Source organism: Hyaena hyaena, unplaced genomic scaffold (genome assembly GCF_003009895.1).
Source record: "Hyaena hyaena isolate Hyena2069 unplaced genomic scaffold, ASM300989v1 scaffold_156, whole genome shotgun sequence".
NCBI classification, from domain to species: domain Eukaryota; kingdom Metazoa; phylum Chordata; class Mammalia; order Carnivora; family Hyaenidae; genus Hyaena; species Hyaena hyaena.
The window spans coordinates 2,373,461-2,388,779 of NW_024080788.1; the positions used below are offsets into that span (position 1 = coordinate 2,373,461).

Here is a 15,319-nt window from a genome sequence, read left to right on the forward strand (position 1 = left end):
GTTGGTGGGAATGTAAACTGGTACAGCCCCTCTGGAAAACAGTGTGGAGGTTCCTCAGGAAACTAACAATAGAACTCCCCTATGACCCAGCAATAGCACTGCTAGGAATTTACCCAAGGGATACAGAAATGCTGAGGCATAGGAGCACATGTACCCCAATGTTCAAATCATATGGATTTAATCAGAGCTGCTGATGAAGGTTTATATGTAAAGATATCTGCTGAAACATTATTTCTGAAAGACAAAAAATGGAAATAAATGTCCCACAATATAGAATTAAAAAATCAATTATAAGATAGTCATATGATACATTACTATGGAGTCATCAACGGGTTGATTTTGAAAAATATTAAAATGACAAATATGATTTATAGTTAAAGGGAAGCTGCAGTTAATGATTATGACATCATCCAGATGTCATATTTTTAATGATAACTGTATACCAGACATTCTGGGTGCTTCATGCACATTATCTCTTTTAACTATCACACCAATCTGTGGGACATGTATTTCTGTGATTCTTTTGTGAAGAGTACAGTGATGTGTAAATAGCAACTTTCTGAAGACATCAAAGCTGGGAGGCAGACTGTGAACCTAGTCTTGTCAATGGGAGAATGTGTATGCAGAGTGATGTTAACAGGTGTGCATGAAAACTCTAAGATTGTCAAGTCATTTATTATGTAAAGTCTCTTTTTATGGGGCTCTTACATACTAATCTATAGTGTTTATCCTCCAGGGGAAGGATCTAGTATGTGGATTCCTCAAGCTTTGTGGATGTGAGACCCATGTTTCCCAGGGAATGAACAGTTATTGGAAAGTGGGATACAATTGAAAGTGTTGAACTATGCCATATTACTTTACATATAACATTTAAAAAGTATGTATAGTGGGGTGCCTTGGTGGCTCAGTCAGTTGAATGTCTGACTCTTGATTTTAGCTCAGGCCATGATCTCACAGTTCTTCAGTTCAAGCCCCACGTCCGGCTCTGAGCTGACTACACAGAACCTGCTTGAGATTTTCTTTGTCCTTCTCTCTCTGCCCCTACCCACACGTGCTCTCTCTCTCTCTCTCCTCTCTCTCTCTCTCTTAAACTTTAAAAAATACTTTAAAGAAGTATTTATGGAAAAACAAATATTGAAAGGATCTATACTAGATAGCTTATAGTTTTTATCTTTGTATGGTAGGATTGCAAGCAATTTTGTTTATATGTATCATTTTTCCATATTTCTGTATTTCACATAATGAAAAAAAATTTTACAGATCTTCCTGGACTGGCGATAGCGTTACATCCTGATAAACTCATCCTAAGTTGAAAATATTGTTAAGTCACAAAAGCATTTAACTCACCTAAATTTGGAAACATCATAGCTCAGCCTCACATACCTTAAACCTGTTCAGAACACTCACATTAGCCTATAATTGGACAAAATCATCTAACACAAAGCCTGTTTTATAACAAAGTGCTGCATATCTCATGTAATATCTTGACTACTGTACTGAAAGTGAAAGACGGAATGGCTGAACAGATTACAGAATGGTTGTGAACGTCTAGGTTGTTCACCGTTGTGAAAGCACGGCTGCCAGGAGCTGCAGCAGCTGCCACCACCCAGCTCCATATTGTAAGACATATCGCTAGCCCCAGGAAAGATCTAAGTTCAAAATCTGAGGTGCAGTTTCTACTAAATGCCCATTGCTTTCACACCATCATAAAGCTAAAAAAATCATTGAATCTTCATAAGTCAGGACCATCTTTATTATGATACAATTTTTTTAAAACCAAAAGAAACCCCATATTTTATTGCTTTTTTGTTCACATGGCTTACCCTATAATCTCTATGCTGATGATTTCCAGCTTTGTATCTCCAGCTCTATGCATTTACCTTTACCACCAACATTGTCTGTTTGCTTGTATTTCTCAAATGACCCACCGTATTGCTATATTACTATGATGTCCTCCACTGATCCTTCCTTCGAATCATCCCTTGTCCTTTCTGCATGGTGCCTTTTGTATTATGAGTGTCATCATTCTCAAACACTTTCAGGGTAGAATCTTGAGTATAGTTTCTGTGTTGAGCTCCTCCATTGCCTGTTCCTACTGTATTATCATCTTCAGTTGATTCTTTCTGGACAGTTCTCTTAGAACTGTCCTTTCTCTCCAACCCGTTACAACAACCTTTGAGTTTTATTTAACATGTTTCAAGTACTGTTTTCATTATATCACCCTCCTGCTCAGGAATCCATTGTAGCTTCTGCTTGGCCCACACTGGCTGGCTTATTTTTGGGAGTACCCAGCAGCTGTCTGCTCCAGTTGTTAGTCTCCTCACTTGTCTTTAGGACACAGCTATTCCGTACTTTTCGCTTTTATTAGTGTTTATTCTTGGCTTCAGACCTTCATGTAGTTTCCTTTCCTGTAATGCCTTTTCTCTCTTTCTTGCCTTTCTAAATTTTCCATGCAAGGTACAAGATGAGCCCCCCTGCCCTGAGGGGAATACTTCCTGATAATTATTCTCTAACAGGTCCGCAGAATATGCTTAGAAAGACATGATCCATGTGACCTAAGATCTAACACTTTCAGAACGGTGGTACAGTCAGAGGAACTCTGGGAAGCAATTAAAGTATTTCAGAATAACTCAATATATTGAATCATACTTGTGAAACATTGCAGTGTGAATTCCTGGACCACCATCATGTGGCCTTAAAAATCTCCACCTTTCCATCCATTTCCCTTGCATATACTTGCTGTTTCTGTATGTTTTTCACCTCAAATTATTCTTCAAAACCCCATTCCTCACTTTAGCAACTAAAATGAACTGTTCAGGAAAACACATAGGTTGGATGATGTTAAACTAAAAATACATTAAGCTTTTCGTTTTTAGAAAAGGTACGTCTGAGGGGAGAGGTGGCTAAAATATCTAATATTATGAAGGATCCTAATAATTTATTCACCTATTTGCTTATTTATTTAAACATGTGCATTGTTTTAGAAAGGATTTAACAAATATTAAATTTATGAAGATAATGAATTAAAAGTGGGTGAGAAGAAAGAAACACAGCAAGGAGGAGGATATGAAATTAAGACTGAAGATAAGAGTTACAAATGCATACACAGTTGTGTGGTCCATAAATTTGTCTGTAGGATTACTAGCAAAAGCCCATGAAGTATATAAATTGGTAAAAATAGAATGTTTCATGTTCTCCCAGAATCCCTGGAATAGAGTTTAGAAGAGTTTGCTTCAGGGAAAATAAATGTATTTTCAAAGCAGTAAGTAAAATGTACTGTATTCATTATCCCTAGCACTGGTTTAGGCTAACAATGTGAGTTGATTTAGAAAGGGTAATCAGTTTCATACTAAATTAAACTAAGGCATGTGGAGAATATATTAATCTCAAGGTTAATACTATGACACCATACTGTGCTTTCATATAAATGCTCAAGGAAGAATACTATCTTAGTCAATTATACTGTTATAATGCTCTTTATTATTTTCCAAACTTTCATCATCTTGTGGTTCTTTAAATATTTCCTAATATTTTTCCAGTCTTCCTTACCTAAGTAGGTCATAACTGCACACTGAAACCAAGTAGCATAATCAGTTTGAGTAAACAGCCCATTCATTTTACACTGCTCATTTTCTTTTATGATGACAACAGGATGTTTGGATTTGTGGCCATTCCATTCTGAGCTGTATATAGTTCTTTCTACTCTGCTTTTCTATTATTCTTTTACTCAGGGTAATCCTGTTTTAGATATATATACATTTTCCCTCCCTAAATATATTAAGCAACTTTTGGCTTCATTATATTACATGCTGTGTGGATCTTTCCTTTTATCCAGTTCACCAAGAGGTGTTCATTCATTTTCTCAGTAAATGCTTTAAATTTTTTTTTCTCCAAGCAAGGCACTGTGCTAGGTGTTAATGGTGAGGAAAGAGGTAGGCAGTGAAGTTGGAGATGAAGTCCCTTTCCTCAGTTAGCTACATATTGGTGAGCAGTATGGTCTTAGTGACCTACTTGACAACAGCATACAATACCATTAGCCACTTCTCCCATCTTGGGACACATGCCCAATTTCTTCCTGATATATTCTCCGAATCTTCTTTTTCCTTTTCTGTTGCTTTGTCTCTGTCTCCTTTGCCAGTTCATCTCCCTAGACCTGGCCATTAAATATTGAATGTCTTTAGTGTTCTATTACAGAACTTTTCCAGGTGAAGTGAAACATGCCTATGGCTTCCTGTACTCCCTGTGTGCCCTCAAATTAGAGTTTCTAATTTTTACCTCTCCTGGAACTACAGACCTGTATATCCATGGGTGCCAACTATATCCATGGGTGCCTTCCTGAGGGTTACACCTGGTGATCACAAAGACACCTAAAATTCAAAATGACCGAAATTGGACGTAGGACATTCTTCTCCAAACTGATACTGCTCTTTTATTCCCTGTTTGGATAATGGTACCTCTCTGCAGTTGTACAAGCCAGAGACATAGGAGGCAACCTGAATATTCCCCTGTTTCTCTCCTACCATATCCAATCCATTGCTGAGTCTTGTTAATTTTAAGCTCTACTATTTAATGTCCATTGCCCACCTTTGCCCTAGTGCTAACTATCATCTTTCACATCAGTACTGCAGTGACCTCTTAATTTTCTTCCCATATGTATGTTGACTCCCATTTCCAATGTTTTCTGAACTGCAGCCCGAGATTTCTTAAACCCAAATCTATTTTCTAAACTAAATTTTGACCATTTCACATTCATGGCTTAAAAACTTACCATGAGTTCTCCTGTGTACTCAGGTATAAACAAAAACATTTAGCATCCTATAAGACCTACATAGGTATGGCTTACCCACCTCTGCAACCTCCTCTGATACGACACTATCCTCTGATTCTGCTCTGCACACATTAGCCTTTTTACATTTCTTTGCCATGCCATACTCCTTTCTGCCACAGGATTTTGGCACATGCTTTTCCCCTTCACTGAGATGTCTTCATTCTCTTTCACCTAGTTAATGCCAACTGATTTTCATATCTCAGCTGCAGTGTGACCTCTCTATAGAAGCATTTTATCAACCACAAAAATTGGTTCACTTCTCACTGCATCTTCTAAAGGCATCTTTTGCTTTTCCTTCATGGAGTTTTTATAGTTGTAATTTTATCTTTATTTATATGGTCATTTAAACTATATATATATTCTTCACTACATTCTGTAACAACAGTGACTGTTTTTACTTACTGTTGTGTATACACGGCCTAGCACATAGAAATCAGCCAGCAAATAGTAGTTGAATGTATGAGTGAATGAAAGAACACATGAATTATTATAGTATTATTTCAGATATTGCCAAGTTAAATGGTACATGTATCTCTTTTCAAACATTTGGTCTGAATGGTAAAACTCAGACATAGGAAGTATGGTCTCATTGAGGAGTTGACTTCTAATATCTTTAGGATAAAATATCTGGGGAGGAAGACAAAAAAGAGTTTTCAGTCTCCCGGCTGCTTCTGACAGACTGCTCCACAGGACTGAGGGAAAGAGCTTAGAGATCTTGTACTCTGATGAGGTGCCAAGCTTTGACATGGAGCCAACGGTCAGGGGAGGAGAAATGAGAGCCTTTTAACACCAAAGCCCTTAAGTGGTTGTTCCAGAGTGTGAGCGGACAAGCACTTGGATTATTGAAGAGATTTTTTAGAAAGTCACATATCTGTGGATCAGTTATTAAAAGAAGCTAAAATATCTGATGAACTAGGAACTTGATATATCTAGATATTTATTCATATCTTCCCTTTTCTATTATGGTTTAAAGGTATTATATAAATAAGAATATAGTATTGGAGCCAGCAATGAGATAATAGAAAACTATGGGTTTCCACATTAGACAGACAAGAGTTATAGACGTGTATAGTTTTGTGATCTTGAAAAATTAGTTAACTTATATGAGCTTCACCTTCCTTGCATATGAAATATTTATATTTTGGAGGAAAAGTTAAAACATATATACAATACACTTTTGCCAATCTACTTGCAAACAGCTTGCAAAACCATTGTTGACTTCTTCCATCTTGAAACATCTTCTTTCCTTGACTTCTGAAATACTCTCCTACCAGAGTCATGAAGATTAATTAAAAGAGCTAACATGCCTCATCACATAACTACTTACTAAGCAGTCATTCGGTACTGCTGTGTTAGTAAAGAACTATATGTTTCAGAAAGTGGCAGATTTCATCAGTTACCCAAACATATTCAAAGGACTCTTCATAAGTGTGATAAAGTGGATAGAATATTGAACCACTCTCTCACCGAGTCTCACTTATCTGAAACGTGCTGCCAAGGGAGACCTTTCTTGAACTCCTTGAAACAGGTATTTATTATCTAGTAGACAGGGACCAATGATAGTTAACTAACTTCTGCTCCTCAAAATGAATGGCTGAATGATTGAGTAGTATCCAGTGTCTCAGTGACTCAGCAGTAGTGTCCAGTGTCTCAGTGACTCCGTTGCTAGATTAGCACTTCAAAGGGAGTCCAAAAGTGATGGTTGACATGTATAAAAATGAAAATTAGATTTTATATGTTTTAAGAAGTAGCATACACTAACTTAAATAACATTAAAGTGTGGAGCTGGGGCTATGAGTTTGGGGTACTAATATCTTTGGGTGATTTGGGGGAAATGGGGTCTTCCCAACTAAAAACTTTAATTTTGCTAAAATCAGCACTAACACAGCTCCCCATAGTTTGAACCTACACTCTAAGTTGTACACTGATAGTGTAGATACAACCAACTCTAAAAAACTGAGATCCTCTAAGAGTGTCAATCTGTCTTAGTGAACAGAGTTATTAAAAAGTGAGGCAAATCCTGTATGTAATGTGAACCTTGTCTGACTTCTGTTTATTGAATCACCTTTAATTATAAAGATCATAGAGAGTTGGCTTGGGTTTTTTTCCCCCTGAACTATATTCCTCTGGTACTAAAGTCATTTTCCTAGAGAAAGAAGACAAAATTGCTTTAAATATTTGTATTTACTTATTTACCTAGGAAGATAGTGAAGGATCGGTTTTGGAAATAGTACAATAAAACAGGGCTTCTCCTCTGCTTTTGTTTTCTCACTTGAAGGCTTTTACTCTCCATTTCTCTTTAGTTGTGCCCTTGCCTTTGTTCTCTGAATCATGTAACTTATGGTCTCTGGTATAAATTTGGTCTAGTAATCCATGACAGGAACCATCTGGTTGAAATCAGTTCTTAGATACCTTGAATAACATGGCTCCAATCTGAAAATAAGCCTTGTACCCATAAGCTTGATTTTGGGTCAAAAAGTTGGTGTCCTCAATCAGGAGGTTGAATAGAGCCAAACATACTCAATGCTGGAAAATACAACTTGCCCACCAAATATCAACCAGGTTGAATGGAGAGCAACATTGGAGTAGAGGAATGAACATGGGTCAGAAAGACCTGGAGTCAAAGTCCAGTAACTATATTTATGAGTTAAATGACCTTTGAGTAGTTTCGCAGTATTCCTGAAACAAAGATTAAGTAACATGAATACAAAGTGTCTCTACGCATGTCTTATTTTAGAGTGCCCCAAGAAGCAGACCCAAAGATTCAAGTGAAAGTAGTTTATTTTCTAAGTGGAGGAATCACTGGAAGGGCAGTGGGTAAGTGGGACAAAGAAAGAAAGACAGCTAATAAAGATTCATGTAATCAAGCTAACTACAGAAGGAATAACCAGAACTTAAACCCTCTGGGGAAATTCTTGGAGCCATTTTGGAAAGCATATATCTCAGCATTATCTCACCAAGGGAACAAGAAAGGATACTGAGGTATTTATACAGCAACTTCCATCTGTCATTGGTTGAAGGCTGCTCTGGGGCTGCTAATTCACTGGCACTTCCAACTGGTCTTGCTGGAAGGCAGAGAAATTCAGGCCAGATCAAGTGAGTGGTAAGGGCAAGAGGGTGTGGGGACATTAACAACATCTGCTTTGGTGTACCCCTTACATTACTGAAGTCCACTCATTGCCCGGGTTAAGTTCTCTGATTGTTATCATTGATTCTTCAAGGTGATGCCTGGCTAAAGCATCTTAAAAAATATTATTGCAGTAGTGTTAGTTGGACAAGCTAGAATATCTCCTACTGAAATTATTCCCGAGTCTGCAAGTGATAATCATCATTACATCCTTCAATGACTTATTCCAACTTCACCTCACCCTCGACAATCACATCTTCTGAGCTATATTCCTTGCCCAGTGGAGTCACTGAGACATCCATCCTTGAGAAGTTGAACCCCTGGCTACCATTCCCTTCCTAGAATATTGTTATTTCTCTAGCCTGTTTATGGTTATTAACATTCATGAAGGCATTAAGAATTGCCCTGGTGAATCCCTTGAGTCACAGAAATACTCCTCCCTGCTCCCCTTAAGCAGTAGCAATTCCATCTTCTCAATAATTAGGGTTCATTAGCCTCACCAGTATATAACTCCTTTCTTTGCCTACCAGACTGCTGGCATGGAAAACTACAAATGACCTGATGGCAGCTGTAACATTAAGTTTATTGGGATTCTTGATGGTAGAGGTGTATGTACTCCAAACCACCCCACCATGGAAACCAGGACCTCTACTGCTACAGGGCCTATGGGGAGTTATGGGAATGGAAAATATAGATTCCCCAAGTGGATCATCAGGAGCACCAGTGAGAAGGGCCCCTTCTACTTTTACTCTTGACTGTCAGACTCATGTAGTTTATCTATTAGGAACGTAGTACCATATAATGACTATTGGTTCAAAGTAAGTATCAAATCCTGAAGGACAGGGCCCCAACAGCAATGTTATTACTGCTTTTGTTATTGTTATTCCCAAGATGTGCATTTTAGAGTCCATTCCAATGTTTCCTGAGTCTGACAGCATCTGCATGAAACATATAGAGTAGAATCAGTGAGTCCCATGGTCGTGGCAGTCTGAACCTACTACAGAGCCTTCTCTTGCTCTCAGCCTCATGCACAACCATGGTTGGAAGTCAGGCCCATATATACTGATATAGCTAAGATTTTTTTTTTTAACTTTCTACTGCAGTATGAGTTCATACTGAAAAATTGCAATAATTACAAGTGAATTACCTGATGAGTTTCCATAAAGTAAACACACCCAAATTTTGCATGACGTTTTCTATAAAAATAATTTGTTAGTTTCATAACCAGTAATGATTGAACCCTATTATTATATCAATTCTTACTACTAGGATTTGAAAAATTCTTTAGGCTAATTCATGCCCCAGAAATATAGCACTTATTAGAGTATAAGCCTAATAAAATCCAGCCATAAATTCATCCTGTCCCCCAATACAAGTTTTATAAGTTCTAGTAGATTTATAAATTTTAGTTCTCTTCTTTGTATTATAGTAGAATTCAACATGTACATATTTGAAACATATATAAAATATATATATATGTATAAAATTTCCCTTTCTGTCATTTTTTGTGAGGCTAATCTCACATTCACAGCTCTACCAGCTCAAAGGATGAGGGAACATATGCTTCTCCATATGCCCAACACAGACTCCTCAATGCATTTATTACTCAGAGCTTAGTGATTGAGGAATGTTTGTAATATTTTATTTTTCCTCATAGTGAGTCATTCTACTGTACATTTCAAAATCTGTGATAAGTTGAAAGATCCAAGAATTGAGTACATTTCAACACACAGTTTCCCATCTGGTAAATGAGGGGTTTTATTTATAATCAGGTATTCAAATGCAGTGGTATGAAATGACCTTCAAATTATTTTTGTTTTACTACACATCTAAAGGGCTAAGCAAATATACTAACCCCCTTCAATCCATTCTCCATACTTTAGCCAGATCAGGAAACTCATTTACCTTAAATTCTTCAACTGGTTCCAGATCCCCACTTTGCCTAATGAGGCCCTCCATGATCTGTCTCCTGTCTCCTTCTTCAGATTGCCTCTCAACAACCCTCTCCTTTTCTGCACTCCGTCAAACTGGATCTTTCTGTTTATTAAAAGTATCCTTAAATCAACATTCAACCCATGCAAAATATACAGGTAGGACATCTTTAAAAATTAAGTCACTTTTAATATATAGCTTACTACCATATATAGCTTGTTACCATATAGCTGCTTTCCATCTATTGAAGTCCAACCAAGTATCTAGAAATCAGCACTTGGGGGTTAGGATGGGAACAGGACAGCCATTGTGAAGATCTGCTTCAATGTTTTATTGCAAAGACTCACCTAATGTAGTAAGCCTTTGGTACTGTTTGAAACTTCTGCGAGAGCCAGACCAGCCTGAGAGTACCCAAAGTAATTCAGAACTCCTCAACTGAAGGGCTTGATTCCTCTGGCCTGAGAGTTAGGTTTAACTCCCTGCTTTTCTCTTCAGCACCCACCTAGGGCAGGAGTTTTCCTAGCTCAGTGACCATCAATTACCCAAGAGATTTCTCTGTTTTAACTTATGTTATCAGAGAATCTTATGTGGGAAGTTTGAGTGGGTCCAAAGTTCATCTGACTCTGAAGGATTTTTGCATCGTAATGTGAGATGCCAAGCCAAGCCAAACCAAGGGGAGGTGCTTTAAAATTTCATGTTATATCTTCAGATCCTCTCACTTTGCTTAAATCAGCCTTTTGACGAAGTGTCCTCTTTTTTAAAAAGAGTTTGCCTACCCATCTGTGAACATATGAGTCAATCAGTTAACATTTACAGAGCCCTTAAATGTGCTTAGTTTACTGGTGGGAGGTTTAGGGTTATAAAACGAGCATCCTGACAAGGCCTGACTCTGAGTGGACAAATAAAGCTTTATTTGATGAAATAATAAAGTGCTAAAAATGTGTATAATTGCCATAAGTGCTTTAATTCAGAGTGATAGAGACTCCTATGCAGAGAAATTTTTAGTTAACCCAACACAGAGAAAGTGATATATTTATTGCAAATTGAAGGATGGGTAGGGTTAAGGTAAGAAAAGGGTTGTGGAGGGGTGCCTGGGTGGCTCAGTGGGTTAAGCGTCTGACTTCGGCTCAGGTCATGATCTCACAGTTCGTTGGTTCGAGCCCCGCGTCGGGCTCTGTGCTGACAGGCTGACAGCCAGCTCAGAGCCTGGAGCCTGCTTCAGATTCTGTGCCTCCCTCTCTCTCTGACCCTCCCCTGTTCAGGTTGTGTGTCTCTTCTCTCTCAGAAATAAATAAAATATTTAAAAAAAAAGAAGAAAAGGGTTGTGGGGAGTTCATTGCATGGGTTGCAGCCAAGGTGGAACCAACCTGTAAGGGCACAGAGGCACAGACAGAGGAGAAATGATATCAATTAGACTTGTCCCTACTGTCCATGCTCCAGAAAGTACTGCCTACCACATTCATTCTCACACCAGAGTGGCCATCATATTCCACTAAAACACAGATTTCTGCAACCCACCTCAGAATTTCTGATAAGATGAGGCCTGGGAATTTGCATTTTAAATAAGTTCTCAAGTGATGCTGATGCTGCTGGTCCAGGGCCCAACCTTTGAAAACCACTGGCTAGACTACACTCCTAACTGAATGGTTCACCACTCTGTAAATGTCATCTGGAAATTATGCGACAAATCATCTCTCTCAGCAATACCCTTTGTTCTGTTGCTTTCTGCTCCCAAGCATATGGTGCTCTCAGTCACACCTTTCCATTTCAGTCACATCGTTCCTTCCCAGTGCCACCCTATTCCTACAACCCTTATGGTCGCAACCAGATTGAGTTCGATCATTTCCTGCCTTTTCTGTTGTTGTGGTTATAAGTTGATTTCAGATGTTGTGATCTTCAGCCAATCTAAACTTTGAGATCTTAAAAGGAAAAAGTGAAAATAATGTTATCAGTTTTCAGTTTCTACTTTTACTTCCTTATCTCGTGCCAATTCATTGGTAAATTAATGTAGTAATGTGGAGACCTAATTTTGATTTTTCTATTCAACACTGATAATTACTTCCCAAGTAGAAGCTTATTTGCCTTGGATTTATTTCTCTTTGATGAGATGATTACCCAAGTAGGTAGCAGTGTGATTGTTATAGTGGCTCTGATAATTGCATGTTGATTTAAGGCTTTAGGTATTAAATAATTAGATTACAGTTGACCCTTGACAGAAGCTTTGAATTCCTTTAGTTTTATCAGCAATCACAGTACATGGCCAATTGCAAGTAGTCAAAATCCACTGTAGCTTTCTTTCCGTGAATAATGAAAGGAGTTAATAGCACATAGTAGGCACTCATTATTTGGTGAATGAACAAATAAATAAATTAAAATAAATGCATAAATAATTTCAATTTGCTCTATGAAACAAAAACAGACATAGTCTTGTGAAATATAGGCATGGTTATTTTGTATCAGTTTTAAATTTGGCAGGCTACCAAATGTTAATTTACTTTTAGCTACTTGAGATTAAATGTAATTCCTTCCCAGAGCAACCCTAAAGTAAGCAAGCATGAAAGCATTTTCAGAGTAATCTAGGAGGAATTGACATTTAAAGGAGTTAGCATTACATCTGTACTTTAAGGCTATTAATTTCATAGATAAATTAACTTCATTACTCTATCTTTATCTTACATTTTGAAAGGGCTCCGTCATCTGGACGACTGACAGCCGAGGGTCAATTGAAACTGCTCTTATCCCAGCCAGATTGTAATTGGAACCTGCTTCTGGAAACCCTACTGCATCAAGATGGTCTTTTACTGAGAATCTTGCTGAAGAGCTCAAGTGAGTATTTGTAGTTATGAGAATGTCCTCAAAAAGCCCAGTCATTGCTCAAGTTGAATGAATTTTTTTTTCCGACTTGAACATTGGCAGAGGGATTTAAACCAACTGCCTTGCATCAACAGTCAGTGGGGTTAGCTGCAAACAAAATATTGAATCACTTTATAAACCTATTGAAAAGATTCTTTTTCAGTACCTTGGAATGAGGGAAAATAATCTTTTTATGTGGTTCTAGTCTATCATAACTTTCATTATATAGAAATATATTAACCTCTGGGGTTTGAAATGCCTAAGAATATTATACAAATATAGTTGAATGTCCAAAATAGAAGTCTCAACCAGATCTGAGAGAGAGAGAGAGAGAGAGAGAGAGAGAGAGAGAGAAATTACATTAGAACTACACTAGAAATTTCAGTGAATCATGAAGAGGGCTTATGTAATTCATAAACAAGCAAGCTGTGGCTTACAGCCATATCCATTGGGGCATGGAGAAGTCATTGTAAGAAAAGTATGAATGGAAATTGAAGAGTAATAGAAGACCATACTTCTCTTAATTAGAGTTCCTTTTTTTCCCCTGTAAGTGCTATTTTAGAAAATAGTAAGTGAAATTATGCCAATCTAATTATATTCCACTGCTCTCCTGCTATATCTATGAAGAGTGTTCTAGCCATTTTCACATACCTCTATGCATTTCTTTTTCTATTCTATACCCTACATGAAGCCAGGTTAACTTTATCAATCGCTAGCTTCACTGTAGGTTTCATGCATCACATTCTTTTTTTTTTCTAGCTCTTCATCACCTGAAGGACCTAATTCCCATCCATCTGCCATTCAGATGTGACCCAAAAATAGTTTTCTAACCTTTATCCCCCAACTATTCACTTGTGTGCAAACATGATGTGTGCACACACATGCACACTTATTTCATCCATTGTCCTCAAAGTCACAAGTCACATGCACATGCTCCCTCCATACCTTGGCTCACCCATATTTCTCTACTTGAAAGACCCTCCATAGACAACTCAGCCTCCACCAGTAGTGTCCAAGGGCCAGTTGATGTTCCAGATCTTTGAATGTTTTAGTTGACACTGATCTCTTCCTCCCCTGAACTTCACAGTGTTTGTTATCTTGGCTATTTATTTGCCCTTAGTATATGCTGCCTTATGTTGTTGTTATGTTTGTGTATAAATAAATCAAATGTCACCAGGCCCTATCATCCTGTTGGTATACAAATGAGGCTCATAGTATTCCCCTGTCCAGATGGCACCAGTCATTTCTGGGAATTTTTCATTCCTCAGATATACGCACAACCAGTTCCCCAAAAGCCACTTACTTAGGGGAAGCGCTTTGCTGCTGATCCCCTTGTGAGACTACTGCTTCTGTGCAGGTGCTCTGAGCCTCATAAAATCTTGTGGTGCCAAAGGTCACTCCAACTCCTTGTCTTGCTCTGTTCTAAGCAGAAATTTAGAGATTACTCCTCTCCCAAACCCTGAATCCCTGAATCTCACTTTATTCCCTTAGCCCCCAAAGCGTACTGTTTGGGCCTCAAATCTCACAAAGTTGGTCTGAAAGCAATTTTGTTAACTGAAGGCTGTAAGGCCACTCTCCTAAAGAGAAAACTGGTACCAGGGAAATACTTCCTTCAGTAGCCAACTTTTATTTTATGCTTATTAGGTGTCAGGTGCTGCACTAAGCACTTCACTTTTGATTCTTACAACCTAACAAAGTATATACTATTGTTTCCCTTATGTTAAAAGTAATGACTTTGAAGTTTAAGATAATGTTAACTTGCCTAGAGACACACACAGCTGATAAATGGTGGGTAAGCCTGGATTCTGAACCCAGCTGGAACTTTGTGTCCCCTTCCCTTCCCGTGTAAATACTCACACAAATTAAATCCTGGAGTGGGATAGGGGGCTCTGGAAGAACTTTAATCTGCCCACTCTCAGGCTGAATCAACCGAGACATTCTAATGCATATGTCTTTTCAGTTAAGCAATTAGGCTGATCACAAGCTTTTATATTCCTTTGCAAGATAGCACAATGGTTTATACAAAAAGTCTACTGATTGGACAATCAATGATCAGTTAGAATATAAAATACAGAGCTTCCCTTAAACTTGATAATTTGGGATTTCAGGCAAAGTGGCTGACATGAATACTATCTGCCATGGCTGCAGAGTTACTCTAATACAATCATAGAAACTCACAGGCATGGTCCCAGAAGACAAATCATCTCCTATTGATAGAGTTATGTAGAGCAGCCTGGAAAATCAATTGTGATCAAACTTTTTGACTATAACTATATGGCCACTAAGTATAGCAGTCATAATTATGAATATTTAACCATGTTTTCTTCCAAGTGAATCCCACATTTACTTAACCAAACATATCGCATCGATCTTCTCGTACATATAGTACTGTTTTTCAGAGACTTTTAGTTAACAAAGGTTCCTAAATATTGTGTTACCTTCATTTGTGGTTCTTATGGAACATGGAAGGGTATTTGCCCAACCTGCTCAAATGTCAGTTTTTCGATGGCTGTTAGGTGTTTTATGAGGGTTATATAGCTGTTCTGGTATTGTCTTGTATTGAATTTTATTAACTACTG

At 37.9% G+C, this 15,319-nt stretch overlaps 1 protein-coding gene across 1 annotated transcript in view; it reads left to right on the forward strand.

The window, feature by feature from the left end:
• The window catches only part of KIAA0825 (KIAA0825 ortholog), a 357,903-nt gene that overhangs the window by 112,484 nt on the left and 230,100 nt on the right, over nucleotides 1-15,319 (forward strand). The window contains exon 13 of the mRNA XM_039239394.1: nucleotides 12,574-12,713. Coding sequence (XP_039095325.1) covers nucleotides 12,574-12,713 — 140 coding nt within the window. The remainder of the gene's footprint in view (nucleotides 1-12,573; nucleotides 12,714-15,319) is intronic.